Source organism: Leguminivora glycinivorella, chromosome 25 (genome assembly GCF_023078275.1).
Source record: "Leguminivora glycinivorella isolate SPB_JAAS2020 chromosome 25, LegGlyc_1.1, whole genome shotgun sequence".
In the NCBI taxonomy this organism is placed as follows: domain Eukaryota; kingdom Metazoa; phylum Arthropoda; class Insecta; order Lepidoptera; family Tortricidae; genus Leguminivora; species Leguminivora glycinivorella.
The window spans coordinates 4,554,934-4,571,100 of NC_062995.1; the positions used below are offsets into that span (position 1 = coordinate 4,554,934).

Genomic DNA, 16,167 nt, shown 5'->3' on the forward strand with positions numbered 1-16,167 from the left:
CTATGGTATTACATAGTTGTGTTTAATGTTTTTTTATGAAACTCGCTTTCAGCTTGTTGCATAAATCCAGAACTCTTATTTTATTGCTTCTCATTATGTAACAGTTACATAAAGTATTATTAGAAACTAGAACTAAAAGGCAACTATTGTATAATTAGAAGGTAAAATTATTATTAATATTATAAGACATTGGTATTTAAAATATTAGTACGCTACGAACAATCCAATAAAATAATATTTTTTAGATTTAGCTATTTCTTTTCTTATTCCTTGAATTGGTAACAAACTGAAAAATCTACATCTACCATAGAAAATTTGAATTTCGCGTTCTTTTTTCAGTGGCAAAACTTACTTGGCCATCTTTAAAAAAAACATCAAATAAAAAAGTTGTAATATATCATGCCTAAAGCTCTGGTTTCCTAGGATAGCGGCTGTCTCCATACTTAAATACATTAGAATTATGAACTGAAATAGATACCATACACCTTGCCATACACTAAAGAAAAATCGATAAAGCCCACTGGTGGCGAAGCTGGGAATCGAACCCGGGTCTCTAGTTATCGCGGCTGACGTGCTAAACCGCTACACCACTCCGACCGCCGAGGTACCCGTCGAAATTTCTCTAGTGCTTGTTATCTCTGAAGGCTAGGCGCCTTTGACCAACTCTAAGGGCGAGCAATTTGTGCTTGCATAATAATATATGAATCCTTTTGCAGAATTAGGATATTGCGAGAGAGATGGTGAAAACAAATTAAATTATTTATTACATTCTTCTTCTTTAGTTGTTCCCTCAATAGGGAACTGTAGTTAAAATAAAATATTTTATACCATGCACGAAATAAAGCATCAGATAATTATAAGAACAACATGGATAGAAGTTATTTTTAAATCCAATTTCTATTTAATAAGTCAGGTAGAAATATATAAAGTAACTGAGTTGACCGTGACGTCACACAATTCGATTTCATATAAAATTTCATATCAGCAAGTCGTTCAAATTTGTTTTGACAGTTCTTAAAAAGAACGCTTCTTAGAAAGAAGCGCTTTGCTTCTTATGCGCGCTGCCAAGGAGTGGAATTCCTTGCCGGCGACTATATTTCCGAGCTCATATAACCCGGCAACCTTCAAATCAAGGGTGAACAGGCATCTTCTGGGCGAGCTCACTCCTTGTATAAAACATCTCTTATATGTATAACAATTCTTAGCCTTTAAGAACAATCACTGTACAATTATGTTTTTATTAATAAATTATTTGTATTTGTATTTGTACTCCATCGTAGGCCACGTCTTTGCCTTTGGCTAGTCTGTGGTCAAGAGTAAGCCCATTTATAAAAAAAAAGCTGATTTGACTAGGAGGCAAGTAGCGTATGCTGAGGATCGTGACATCATGTCATTATGTTGAAGACAATTTATTACATTAAAATTATCCTACTGACTGCGCCATTTAATATTATTGATATTTAAAAATAACAACAATTGTATATTTAAGTTAAAAATATTTATTTATTAAAACATAGACAACAAAAATATTATTATACTCTGACCCAATGACACTTTAGGGGAAAGGAGAAATAGCGGCAAATTAAAAAAAATGTTGCTGAAAGCCTTTCTCTAAAATATTAGGTATGTTCGAGTATATAAAAGATAACCTAAAACATTTCACAATAGCTTTTCGTTATGAATTTAAAGGGAATTTAAGAGACAGTGATTATTTCGCAATATCAGGCAATAACCGCTTAGCCTCTCTGTACCCAGTCTCACTGGCGCCATGCACCGTTCCAAAATGGCGCCGATTCGTGGCTTCTCCCGCGAACAGGATTCGCGGGGTCTCTGCAGAGTCCAGAATAGGGCTCGCGAGCCAATCTCGAGCGTCTGGGTAGTCCGGAGTGAGGGTGTTGTCGAAGGTATAGCTGCCGCGGGTGTGCGGGTTCGAGTACCAGGTTGTACTGAAAAAAAAAATTAGAGCGTAATGTAATCCAGATTTTTTTATATGTCGGTGTTTGTTGTAATATGTGGCGTTCCATGTTTAAAGGGCCCACATCCTTCATGTGCTATAAGGAACCTTTAAGCATGGAAAGTCACATGAAAAGTTGTCGGGTGGTGGGTAGGTCGGCGGTCCGAATGCGGACCGCGATCTGCCATTTAGTAACCCCTGGTCTAGTGTTTTTATTTAGAAACTTTATTGTTCGACTAATACAATGTCTACTTGTACCAGCATCAATATCTTGTATTCAGTGTAGGATTCTATGCCTGATTTAGACGGCGTGCGAACTCGCATTCGATTAGTTACATTGCGGGCTGTTGAGGTTACATACAATTTTGCACAGCCGTCAAATACCGCTATGTAATAAAACTCGTACCGTCTAAATGGGTCCTATATCGAGATGTGTTGACTATATTGATCGCGATCATAAATTAAATATAAGATCATACCATCCCATACATTAAAATGCTACCGCCTAAGAACGCGCATACACTACACCACATGACCACACATAGATGGCGCTACAAAAAAACCGGCCAAGAGCGTGTCGGGCCACGCTCAGTGTAGGGTTCCGTAGTTTTCCGTATTTTTCTCAAAAACTACTGTACCTATCAAGTTCAAAACAATTTTTCTAGAAAGTATTTATAAAGTTCTACTTTTGTGATTTTTTTCATATTTTTTAAACATATGGTTCAAAAGTTAGAGGGGGGGGGGACGCACTTTTTTTCCTTTAGGAGCGATTATTTCCGAAAATATTAATTTTATCAAAAAACGATCTTAGTAAACCCTTATTCATTTTTTAATACCTATCCAACAATATATCACACGTTGGGGTTGGAATGAAAAAAATCAGCCCCCACTTTACATGTAGGGGGGGGTACCCTAATAAAACATTTTTTTTTATTTTTTTGTTTTTGCACTTTGTTGGCGTAATTGATATACATATTGGTACCAAATTTCAGCTTTCTAGTGCTAACGGTTACTGAGATTATCCGCGGACGGACGGACGGACGGACGGACAGACAGACATGGCGAAACTATAAGGGTTCCTAGTTGACTACGGAACCCTAAAAAAGTCTTTTAGCTTTCGATTATACTTGTAGATGGCGTGCAACTTTTGACATAGATTTATGGCTCGTAAGTGACACTTAACGCAAATCTGCAAATAATCGATGGCAACAAGGCATTTTGTGGCGCCATCTATGTGTGGTGTAGTGTATGCGAGTTCTTAGGCGGTCGCATTTTAATGTATAGGATGGTATGATCTTCTTATATTTAATCTATGTCGCGATCGACAATTGATTGTGTGTGCGTGTGTGTGTATGAGAGAGAGAAAGATTGCGGTAGGTAAGTTACTTACCGTAGTATAGCATTGGGCTGGGGCACAGTGATCTTCAAGGTATCCCCTACAAACTTTTGAAGCAGCTCTACGCATTTCGCCTTCACTGTGTCTTCTGGAAGCGCCTCTACCTGCCAAACGATACGACGAGGTAGGTATGTGCGTTTTCACATTATCCGATCCGATATCGGATGTCGGATGATATCCTCTATATTAAGGACGCCATCTTTGATTTTTGCTTTTGACATTCTTCCTGCATCCGATATCGGATTGGATAATCTGAAAAAGCTCTTAAACCAACAAGTAAGATGGTAGGCCTCAGAGGCTAGATGGACAGTATTCGTTGATTTTGAATTGCTATTTGGGTTGAATTTTACATAATTCCTGATACGTACATACTACATCTGTATTCCCAAACGGGGTTGGCAGAAGACATGAAACTGCTCAAGTGTCAGTGCCACTTTTGGCAATTAAGGGGCCAGCCCATCGCCCACAACACAATTGAACCCATATCCCACAGTCGACTTCTACGACACCTACGGGAGGAAAGAGGGTGGTGAAATTTTTAACCCGTCACCACACCAGACTTGATAATAGGCAACTTGACTGTACTTAAAATAAAAAAAATTATACCATTCACGAAATAAAGCATCAGATAATTATAAGAAAAACAGGGACAGATTATTTTTAACTCCAACTTATATTTTATAAATCAGATAGGGGTGTGTAATGATTGTTATAACTTTTTTTGGTATAGTAACATTTGATATAACAACATTTGGTATATATCTAGAGGGTATAATCTCTCATTTGACATAATTAACATTTGGTATAACCACAAAATATCTACTTTTATTTTGTATAATCATTATTTCGTATAAAACTTATTTGTAATAACCGTGGTATGGTATAACTATCTATTGATATACGACTAGTATAATATAACTAGCAAACAGTATAAAACATTTCATGAATTAATGTTATTATTTTTTGAAGGGATCACAGTTCTAACCTAACCTAACCTACTTTTCTGATAGCAGTACGTATGTTTAAGGGTCACAGTTCTAACCTAACCTAACCTGTTTGTCTGGTAGCAGCGCGTTGTGTGTAAGGGTCACAGTTCTAACCTAATCTACTTTTCTGGTAAATGATGGATCTAATTTATTTTGCAATTCTAACTGGGCTTTAGAAAGAATTTGTGTTATACAATTTATTTATTATAGGAAATAAGCATTATATTCAAAGTATGTTATAGTAAATGTTATTCGAAAAAATGATCATTATATTAAATAAGAATTATACAATTTGTCAGTATATTATTTGTTGTTATATAATTCAATAATTATATCAAATGATCATTATAACGACTAAAAATATATCAAAAAAAGTTATACCGATCGATACGCACCCATCAGATAGAAATATATAAAGTAAATAAGTTGACCGTGACGTCACTCAATTCGATTTCATTTTAATTCCATATTATCAAAATCGTTTTGACAGTTCTTAAAAAGAAACTGATTTGACTAGTAGGAAAGTAGCCTATTCCTGAATTTTATTGTGATTTTGCGTACCGAATTTTGACAGACATATGACCGGTCTGGCTCAGTCGGTAGTGACCCTGCCTGCTAAGCCGCGGTCCTGGGTTCGAATACCGGTGGGCATTTATTTATGTGATGAGCACAGATATTTGTTCCTGAGTCATGGATGTTTTCTATGTAGGTATATAAGTATGTATTTATCTTTTTAAGTACCTATGTATATCATCGCTTGGCACCCATAGTACAAGCTTAATTTGCTTAGTTTGGGGCTAAGTGGATCTGTGTAAGGTGTCCCCAATATTCATTTTTATTTTATTATTATTATTTATTGTTGGCAACGTAGGTATTTGATAAACTTTCGTTTTACTTACCTCTTTCGCAGTATTTCCACTGATCCACAAAGTTAGCGTGTTACTGGACCCCATGGGTCGAGAGGCTCCCAAAATTTTGGTAGTCCAGAGATCTGATACTGGCACTTTATTTTTATCTGCTTCTTTCCATATGAATAATAACCTAAAAAAAAAAACAACTTAATACCTTCCTCGGCGGTCGGGGTGGTGTAGCGGTTAATCACGTCAGCCATCGCCACCAGTGGGCTTAATCGCTTTATTTTTAGTGTATGGTATCTATTTCAGTTTATAACTTAATATCTAGTTATGATTGATCCATAGTCGGCCAACGTGCCTTCAGCGTAGCGACTTAGCGAGTTGTTAGAAAAGCGGAATATTCAATATACTCTATGATCTTGAGCATGCGCGGATCCAGGGGGGGGGGTCATGGGGGTCATGACCCCCCCTGGAGCCTAGGTTGGCCATACAAATAGACCACGTGACCCCCCTCTGGGGCCTGGGCCTTTACCACGTGACCCCCCCCCCCTGGGCACGAAGCTGGATCCGCGCTTGATCTTGAGTGTTACGAGGTGGTTACGAGCGTCAAGGCATTGCCACCAACACCAAGTGAAACACAATTTTTTTCACCACACCAACACGAAGAAAATACTAACTGTAAAACATCAACTTATCAAACATTTACTAATCTGCTTGGCTAGGCCTCCATATCACTATAGTTAACACTTAAAACATTACCGCACCGAACCAAGGTCATCCACATACGTATAGTATCCTGTAAGTGGCCGCGAGAAAGAGTATTTTTTTTAAATATTACGTCAGTGGCAAATAAGCCTACGGTCCGCCTGATGGAAAGCGGTCACCGTAACCTATAGACGCCTGCAACTGAAGGGGTGTCACATGCGCATTGTGCTCTCACGTGAAAAAACTCCAGGGTCGCCGTACGGTGCGGTCGTTTGTTAGCTACTTTAAGTACACACGAGTGAGAGCGAATCTCTTTCTCGCTCCCACTTACAGAATAGTATATGGATGATTTTGGTGCTGTACGCTCCTCGTGTGGACACACGTTAGCACTATTATTATGATTACCTACTCACGACCGGACCGCACCTGTAAGTGGGAATCAGAAAAGAATAACTCTCTCTCACTCCCACTTACAGGATAGTAATTGGATGACCTTGGTGCGGTACGGTCCTCGTACGGACATGTGTTAGCACTTAGCACTTTCAAGGGCATTTTCGCGAAAAAAGATTCAAAAACTTTTTTCTCTAAAATAGGTATAATTTTTTTCCCTACTCAGAATTACGACCCCTTTTCATCCTACTAGGCGGAAAAAAGCGTCCCAAATTTATTTTTTACACTTCGTTACCAATTTTTAAACACTATGTACAAAGTTACAAAGTGGAAAGTATGCAAAATAATAGAAAATTTTGAGAACATTTTTTGTCTTTTGTCCTAGATCGAAAGGGCTCGTGATTCTGAGTAGGAAAAACTTAAATTTAACTTCCTTGAAAAAATTTGATGATTGTTTTCGCGAAAATGCTTACAAATACGTCAGTTCAAACCTCGACACGTTCTGCGTCCACCAAGGCTCGTCAAACGCCAGGACGACCTTATCCAAAACGCCCATGCTTATCTTGTCTATGGCTGTCTGCTTGTCTTTGGGCAACGGCGGTGAGAATAGCGAGGATTTTCTGAAAATGAAATAATCCTTTATTTTGTTTTAAGAGTTTCATTTGCATGCCAAACTCGTTTTGCATACGGATTTAATTTTTAAAAGCTGGGCAAAAATAAGAACTAATTTTTTTAGCATAGCAGCACTGTCTATAAATAAATAAATATTATAGGACATTCTTACACAGATTGACTGAGTCCCACGGTAAGATCAAGAAGGCTTGCGTTGTGGGTACTCAGACAACGATATATATAATATACAAATACTTATATACATAGAAAACATCCATGACTCAGGAAGAAATATCTGTGCTCATCACACAAATAAATGCCTTTACCGGGATTCGAACCCGGGACCGCAGCTTACCAGGCCCCGTAGCCGAATGGCATTTCTTCGACGCCAAACGAAAGCGATACGCCGCTGGCTCTGTCGCGCCAATACGCAAGCGCGATAGAGATAGATATCTACTAGCGCTTCGTTTCGTGAGCGATTGTGCCATTCGGCTAGCCACCCAGGCAGGTTCACTACCCGCTAGGCCAGACCGGTCGTAAAAAAAATTATACAAAATAAAAAATTGACTCAATAGTTGCAACATGCAAAACGGTTTACATAGACGGTGACGCCCCCATCCTACCGGCTGCGCCAGCTACTTTATTCATCCATAGCTTAGCCTACCCACATTGTTGTGATACTTATGATGAACTTCCCCCCCTCCATTCGTCCAAGGACAGAGTGTCGACAAAGAGAGACAGCTTTTACTTATCCTTGAAAACTCCAAAAGATACGGTGACTATAACGTTATTAGCTATTGTACATAGGTGCTGCCATCGCTACATTCAATGGTGACCTGTGTGTTAGAGAGAGATAGAGGTTTGACAGAGCGAGACAGCACTAGCACACGTCGGACAATGGCAATCAAATATAGGAAAGAAGCGCGTTCCTACGCACACAGTCTAAGCTCGTGTAGGTAAACGCGTACCATGCTTGTATGAGTGAAATATGACAGGTCGACTGGTCGCGTTCTTAACTGGCGGTAACACTTCCAGCGGGAAGCAGGGAGTGGCCATACTATACGGTGGTGAATGTCTTTGTATGTTAGAGAGAGATAGTATTGACAGAGCGAGACAGCACTAGTTAACACTTACTTGGCTTTAAGAACTCCAAGAGAGACTGTAACTATAACATTGTCAGCCACATAGGTGCTACCATCGCTACATTCTACGATGACCTTCTCTGTGGGGTGTTGTGGGGACCGGATGACTTTTACTTCGGTGTTCAGCTTTATGTCTAGGTTTGGGAGGCCTGGACCGCCTTTGTATGTGTTCTGAAATATTTGTAAGAGGTTTAAAATAGAGGAGGAGGAGTCCCATTTAGAATAAAAAAAAGGAGATCAGATTAATAGTTATTTATGTGACTAGTGCATAATGAGAGGCTTTAAGACATGAATGTTGTTTTATGAAACGAGCAGAAAGGCGAGTAATTTTGACACCGAATGATACACAATTTTTTTCACTACACCATCATCATCATCCTCTTTGCTTTAACCGGCATTTGCCACGGCTCATGGGAGCCTAGGGTCCGCTTGGTCACCACACCAACACTATGAAAATGGGCTACGTGCCTGCTACCCAAATGAGCTTCTTTTTAAGAACTTTCAAAACGAATTTTTACGACTTGCTAATATGGAATTAATAGAATGACGTCACGGTCAACTCAGTTACTGTATATATTTCTGCCTGACTTATTAAGTAGAAATTGGATTTAAAAATAACTTATGTTGATGTTTTTTTATAATTATCTGATGTTTTATTTCGTGCACGAAATAAAGCACCAATTTATTAGAAGAAAAATAAAAACAGTAGTTATGTTTAAACATAGTTTCTATTTAATAATTCAAAGAGAAAGATTATAAAGTAGGTAAATGAATTGACCGTGACCTCACTCCTCAGTGTTTCATAGTAATTCCATATTAGCAAATCGTTTTGACAGTTCTTAAAAAGAAGCTGATTTGACTAGTAGGAAACTAGCCTATTGAACGTACCAGCATAATATCGAAGAATGTCTTGTAGCCATGCCGATGGAAGCTCAAGCTCTGGGGCCCCTCCAGATCTTCGTAATCACCTCCTGTCGTCACCTCGTTCCAGTCGTTGGAACCTATTCAGCAGGTTCAAGTTATTTATTTATAAGTTAACCCCATAGAGTATATTGAATCAGAAGTATGGTATAAAGTCCACGGTGTTTTCAGTCAAATTAAATAGTAAATCCGATGTACTTAGGATATGTTTAGGACACTCAACGATAGCGGGCGTGAAAAACAATTATATGTCACTTGCTATGCTAGTTTGCGAGTGGTACAGCGACATCTAGCGAAAAATTAGGACATCAAGAAATACTTTTACATTTTACAACAGCAAAATTCATTACCCAGTTTGTTTAACAGTGAAATCTAGCGAACAACTTGCACTACGGCATATAATTGTTTTTCACGCCCTCTGTCGTACTACAACATACCTTCCAAGTTGTCTACCATCAACTCGATGAATGTCAGTAACCCTGATATGAAGTCTTGGTCCTTGAGTAGATCCGGCCTGTTCTTTGTGATATCCTCCATGATTCTACAAACATAAGTTGGCTAGTAAATAATTTCTAAGGTTGATCGAGCTAGTGAATGGATCTTATGGTTGAACCGCAAGCGATGCGAGAGGTTCAGAAATAAATTACAACTACAACAAATCGAATTATTTTACTGAATATTTTTTGATTTGTCGTTTTTCAAGTAGTCACACTGTTAAAAATTCTACCTATAATTCTACCTACCTAACCATATATATTTAAAGGATAGGTTTCCCTCCCCTCGCGCCTCGCCCCGCCCGCGCGGCCCTCTAATTAGTTGTTGACACCTGACAGACTGTTATAAGACATGTGCAAAAACGGTTGTGCTTCCGTGATGAAGTGTGGACCCCAGCCAATCCTGCCTGCAGTTCCTGACTCCCGGAGAGAAGGTTAGTGCATGTCTTGGACCACCTTGACAGATTTTTTTTTATTTTGCCCCCTCTTGTCCGTTCATAAACACACACTACTACTTATATATAAATTATAAATTTAAATAGACATCATACACGAAAGATAAAACAAAAATAAAATTCTGAGAAAACGAGTGTTGCGCGAGAGGTAACTTTGCAGCCGTGAGTAACACAATTCTTTTCAATTCATAAAGCGATGAAATACAACACAAATAGGAACACTACATACAGAAATGGAAAGGTTGTGGATTTGGTTATTTTGGTCACTGGTACTAACTACTCACTTTCTGGTGGTAAAATTGCCCTGTCCCTGAGGTGGCTATGGACCCTCATTGAAGCTTTCTTCAGCTAGCTCGCTGAAGTGGCTGATCAGCTTTAAATCTGCAGCTGTTCCATCAGAACAGTACGCCAGGGTGTTCCATTCTTAGTGCGTTTTCACATTATCCGATCCGATATCGAATTTCGGACCGATATCTCATACATTATTAGCTTTTTTCCATTGAAATCCTTCCGATATCCAATATCGGATCGGATAATGTGAAAACGGACTTAAGGGATGATGTAAAATGTAGATATTGTGACAAGACTGCCCTGACTAAAGACTTACTTTCTAGTGGTGAAATTTCCTTGAGCCTTCGGTAGCTCTGAACCCTCATCGAAGCTCTCTTCAGTGAAGTGGCTGATCAGCTTTGAATCTGCAGCTGTTCCATCAGAATAGTACGCCAGGGTGTACCAGTCTTAACGGATGATGTAGAATGTAGATATTGTGACAAGGCTGCCCTGACTAAAGACTTACTTTCTAGTGGTGAAATTCCCTTGAGCCTCAGGTGGCTCCGGACCCTCATTGAAGCTTTCATCAGCTAGCTCGCTGAAGTGGCTGATCAGCTTTGAATCTGCAGCTGTTCCATCAGAATAGTACGTCAGGATATTCCACTCTTGAGGGATTATGGAGATGTTGTGCTGCTGTGCTGCAGCGTAAGTGGGGCTGTTTTTGGTGCCTAGGACCCTAGAAACAACGGGAATATGGAAGAAGAATCGTAGCTAGACTTTATAAATAAATAAATAACTATAGACACGAGGCTGCACCTTAAAAAATACAGTTTTATAAGAAGGCAAGTAAGAGCAGAAATAGAGCAAATTACATGACATAGCTATGTCACCAGCGCGCCATGTCATCACAGCGGCGCGCCCCGCGCGGAATCGAGCCCACCGGCAGCGCACGGCGCAGTGGAGGGGATCGCCGGCCGACCATATTTAAGTGCGCGCAGCCAGTGCAGCGGCCCTTTCCGTCCCCGTCGCTTCACGGCGACGCTCCCATCCACTTATCCTCCAACAACCAAGGCCGGGGTGTCCATACGCGCCTAGGCCGGGTTGATATCCGATTACCAGCGAATTCCCAAACCAGGGCCGGGGTGACCATTTCGCGCCTAGGCCGGGTTACCTATATATCCTACCTCTCCCGTGATCAGGGCCGGGGTGACCATTTCGCGCCTAGGCCGGGTTACGATTCCTACCCTCTGAAACCCTCCTACCTTATTTTATCTCCCCCGTGATCAGGGCCGGGGTGACCATTTCGCGCCTAGGCCGGGTTACGGTTTCCTACCTCCTGACCCTCGATAGGTCCCTGTAGTTGTAGGCCCTTCCGGCGCACCCTAGATTGATTCCGTTTAACCCCGGCCGGCCGGGGAAGGTTAGATATAGCATAGGATAAGCCGCGTTACCGCGATAGTATTAAGGTTGTTTTGTGTGTGTGAATACGTGTGTTTTGTGTGTGGTTTTGTGTTGGCATAAAAGCCCGATTAGTTAAGTGAAACCGGTGTTTCCCTCTATTCGCCTTGCACCCCCTTTCTCCCACATCTGAGACTAGCTCGGTAAAACCTCCCAGGCCCATCAGGCACGGAGGATATGTGAGTCCTGCGCAGGCAGAACATCACAGTCAAAAATAAAAGTTCGCCAAATTATCTTGGTATGACTCTAGCTCAGCGTTTTTCAAACTATGGGGCGCGCCCCACACATATAAAGCGGGCGCGGGACCGTGGGACAAGTGCATTAGTGCACAAATCACACATTACCTAACTAATAGTAAGAGGGCGGGGGCCTGGAAAGCTCATTTTTGATAACAGGGGGGCGTGCTTAAAAAGAACTAGAACTAGCTAGAAAATTGCCATCGACCGACTGATATGGTACCTAATACCCTTTACCACTTACCATTCACCACCTAACTCTACAACCCCATCTCCGAATGGCACCGTGTACACCCTGCCGCCGACACGTCCCTGCGCCTCTATACCTGAAACCATAGAGATATTAAGTAAGTAAACATCTCTTAGTGCCAACCAACAAACCGCCGCACTGTACCAAGGTCATCCACATACTATCCTGTAAGAAAGAGCGAGAAATATTTATTAGTTTCTCGCTCTCACGTGAAAATTTTCCAAGGTCGCGGTGCGGTTGATATAAAGCGACCGCACCGCACCGCGACCATGGATTTTGTATGTAAGTGAGAGCAGGGAAAATCATAACTCTTTCTCGCTCCCGATTACAGGATAGTATGTGCGATTGTGCGGTGCGGACATTCGTTAGCAGAAGTATGTACATATGCTTCAACTAAGTTTTCTTTTATAAGTACAATCATAGAGGAATAAGTACCTAAGGAAAGAGTTGTAACTCTATACATCAGTAAATGCGAGTTATTTGTAGTGACATCTAGCGTCAATCACGTGTCAACTAGCGTAAATTATATTATTATAATAAAGTAAATATATAACCTAGGACCCGTCTGCCCGCGCGCGCCAAGGTAGATGCAGCCGTCACACCCGCTGAGCCCAAACCGACTACTATCGTGTCATAGTGCTTTGGGCTAGAAGAAAATAAATAATTTTAACTTCTGATTAGCAGAAACGTCTGCAATCGATGCCGTTAGGCTTAGAATTTAAAATTTAGCATGGTTAGCGCATCGTAACTGGTGAATTTCCAATATGACTTGGAACTCCGGTTGCCGTTTAAGAAAACACTCTTACGGTAGATGTCGCTACGGGTCCCATTGACCTTAGTAGTGGAAAATTTCGCTGGCTTGGTTGAAGTCTTGGTGGCTCAGTTGGCAGAGCGCTGGAGTATCGATCCAGAGGCCGTGAGTTCAAGTCTCACCCAAGGCAGACATTTTCCACTTTTAAATTAAAATAAATAATATTGGAAAAATTCACACCTCCGGCAGGACTCGAACCTGCGACCTTTGGCCTTGCCGGGGCCATCGCGCTCCCAAGTGCGCGTGAATTTTTCCATTTTCCCAAGGTGTGAATTTTTCAATTTTTCCTTTAATTTAAAAATATGTAATATCGCTCGCAGACGTATCTGCATGATAAAAAAAAAAAAAAATATCAAAGTAATTTTGAAGAAGTAGAAGTGTCAGTGAATGATGCTATTAAGCTAATACATCGTGTTTTTTAACCGTAAGAGTTAAGACGTTCGTTTCGGGCCACTGCACCAACGAAAACGGAGGGTTAACCCACCAATTTGTATGGAATTTGACAGATGACAGCCCACTAACCCTGACTTAAGTCACACCTCGGACACTGGCGGTCAAATATATAAAAGAGGCGCGTTCCTAGCACAGAGTCTAAGCTCGTGTAGGTGAACGCGTACTATGCTTGTATGAGTGACATATGACAGGTCGACTGTTCGCGTTTTTGACAGGCGGTAACTGTGAGATAACCGAGAGGGGGTGGGCGGCACTTTCAGCGGGGAGCGGGAGTACGATAGTACTCGTTATTATACTGTGGTTAAGTGGTTGGTGCAAGTGGACCTTAGATAAATTAATTGTAAAAGTAAAAGTAAATTTCTTTATTTGCGTTAAATGTATTTGACCTAAGGAACCCTTTTTTTAATACTATGCCGGTGGCAAAAAAGCATACGGTCCGCCTGATGGAAAGCGGTCACCGTAACCTATGGACGCCTGCAACTCAAGGAGTGTCACATGCGCGTTGCCGACCCATTAGAAACTTTTACATTCCTTTTTATAATCACCAAGAAGACCTCATTCACTAGCTGTGGAGGAGGTATTCTTAGTGGCTCAGTTGGCAGAGTGCTCGGTAGTCAATACTAGTGAGGTTTCAGTGACCGCCTTCCATCAGGCGAGCCGTATACCTGTTTGCCACCGACGTGGCGTAAAAAAATAGAATAAAACCTGAACAGAAAGATATGACTACGAGCCATGTTGACGAATTTTATTAGAACTATTTTTTTCATACTATCTATATTGAACATAATAATATTGGAATTTAATCAGTCACGAAGTTGAAGTTACATACATAACAAGACAGTAATTTCTCCGTTTTTAAATGTAGCAAGTTTAAAAATAAAAATATTTTTTGTTTAAATGTTATATGACTGTACGTAGCCGAATGGCACAAACGCTCACGAAACGCTCACGAATCGAAACGCTCGTAGATATATATCTATCGCTCTTGCGTATTGGCGTGACAGAGCCAGACTACCTTTCGCGGCGTTTCGTTTTCGTTTTGCGACGCCGAAATGCCATTCGGCTACGGCACCCGGCATCATTTATTATTTGACCAAATAATATTACCTATCTGCCACGACGACGCCAATCACACACAAGAGTAGTGTTAGCTCCATGTTTACAAAATACTAGACTGCATTCAAGTACTAAATCTGGCCATTTATTGTGTACATACCTAGTTGTGTGTGCGGGTCGCGAAATAAGGCGTTGCGTGAATATATTTTTGACAGGTTTGGTCTTATTTATCTTTATTAAACGAAGAATCACCTTTTGTATTGTATGTATGGATCTGAATGCTGGGCGACAAAGATGGAGGATGAAAGGAGAGTGCACGTAGCGGAGATGAGAATGTTGAGATGGATGTGTGGAGTGACCAGAATGGATCGGATCAGGAATGAGTATATTAGGGGAAGTTTGAAAGTTGCACCCATAGAGTATATTGAATAGTATGGTATAGAGTTATCAGTCAAGATTTTCGAATGCAGCGCCATCTATTATTAAGTTACGACAACTTTTCATGTGTTTTTCCATCCTAAAGGTTCCTTATAGCACATAAAGGATGTGGACCCTTTAAACATGGAACGCCACATATTTATGGCGGGATTTCTAAATAGGTCATTCATCAACCAGTCACATTAATAAATATTTCAACGCTAACTTATTTGCCAAAAAAGATATCAATATCAAAATGTAAAATTTAAATACATGTTATTAACCAAAGAATGCCGTTTGCAGGTGGTACAGCGACATCTAACGAAAATTTTGGATATCAAAAAATACTTATACATTTTACGACTACAAGTCATTACCCAGTTTGCGGGGGTAACAGTGACATCTAGCGAACAACTTGCACTACGGCATATAATTGCTTTTCACGCCCTCTATCGTTGAGTTTCCTAAACATATCCTAAGTACATCGGATTTACTATTTCCTTTGATTGAAAACACCGTGGTTGCGCCTATAACGGAAAAAATGAGGAGTGGCAGGTTGGCGTGGTACGGTCATGTAATGAGGAGGGATGAATGTCATATAGGCAAAAGAATGTTGGAGATGAAGGTTGATGGATGGAGAGGGAGGGGTAAACCCAAACAACGCTGGATGGATTGTGTGAAAGAGGATATGAGGAAGAAATATGTGAGTGTTGACATGACGAAAGATAGAGGAGAATGGAAGAGGAAGACGTGTTGTAGCTATCCCACATGACGTGGGATAAGGGTAGGAGGAAGAAGAAGAGAATAAAGAAACACAATGTTCAATAGGCAAACTTAATTCCATGAGACATCTACCAGTCAAGCCTTTGAGCAAAGCAGAAAAGATGTAGGCGGTGCAAAATTAGTTTTATGCCGCCTTTTTCAGTGCCAGGATTCGGTTGAACGTCCAAGTACTTTGACACTTGACACATACATTTGTTTCACGTTGTATCCACGGTGTTTTCAGTAAAAGGAAATAGTAAATCCGTACTTAGGATAATCATGTTTAGGAAACTCAACGACAGAGGGCGTGAAAAACAATTACATGCCGTACTGCAAGTTGTTCGCTAGATGTCACTGTTGCCCCCGCAAACTAGGTAATGACTTGTTGTCCTAAAATGCATAAGTATTTCTTGATGTCCAATTTTTTCGCTAGAAATCGCTGTACCACCTGCAAAGTAGCGAACAACATTCTATGGTTAATTAAATGTAATTCAATTGTATGTATTGATGTTAGTTTTGGAAATTGGAAATTATATTCGTTTATT

At 40.5% G+C, this 16,167-nt stretch overlaps 1 protein-coding gene and 1 non-coding gene across 3 annotated transcripts; one reads left to right on the top strand and one right to left on the bottom strand.

Moving 5' to 3' along the window:
• Positions 1-1,484: 1,484 nt before the first annotated feature.
• LOC125239088 (spermine oxidase-like) lies at positions 1,485-14,613 on the bottom strand. Of its 2 annotated transcripts, XM_048146567.1 has the most exons (11): positions 14,495-14,613; positions 12,678-12,769; positions 12,118-12,199; positions 10,706-10,915; positions 9,398-9,501; positions 8,928-9,040; positions 8,032-8,210; positions 6,777-6,905; positions 5,236-5,377; positions 3,345-3,454; positions 1,485-1,946 (listed from the first exon to the last, which is right to left on the bottom strand). In XM_048146567.1, exons 1-11 carry the CDS (start codon positions 14,542-14,544, stop codon positions 1,709-1,711), a joined length of 1,449 nt encoding a protein of 482 aa, XP_048002524.1. In that variant the 5' UTR covers positions 14,545-14,613; the 3' UTR covers positions 1,485-1,708. The 2 variants fall into 2 exon arrangements, with proteins under 2 accessions (XP_048002524.1, XP_048002525.1); XM_048146568.1 differs by lacking the exon at positions 12,678-12,769 and having other exon boundaries at positions 14,495-14,505.
• Positions 12,992-13,064, top strand: Trnad-auc. Its single transcript has one exon. It is a non-coding gene; the product is annotated as a tRNA-Asp (tRNA).
• Positions 14,614-16,167: the final 1,554 nt, after the last annotated feature.

What these genes read in the sequence shown, in the direction of transcription:
- LOC125239088 (XM_048146567.1), bottom strand. Translation starts at nt 14,544, where the DNA reads ATGGAGCTAACACTACTCTTGTGTGTGATTGGCGTCGTCGTGGCAGAT. An exon ending in GTAGAGTTAGGTGGTGAATG is followed by an intron (nt 10,916 to 12,117) that starts GTAAGTGGTAAA and finishes CGTTGTTTCTAG; the next exon opens with GGTCCTAGGCACCAAAAACA. An exon ending in GATGGTAGACAACTTGGAAG is followed by an intron (nt 9,041 to 9,397) that starts GTATGTTGTAGT and finishes CCTGCTGAATAG; the next exon opens with GTTCCAACGACTGGAACGAG.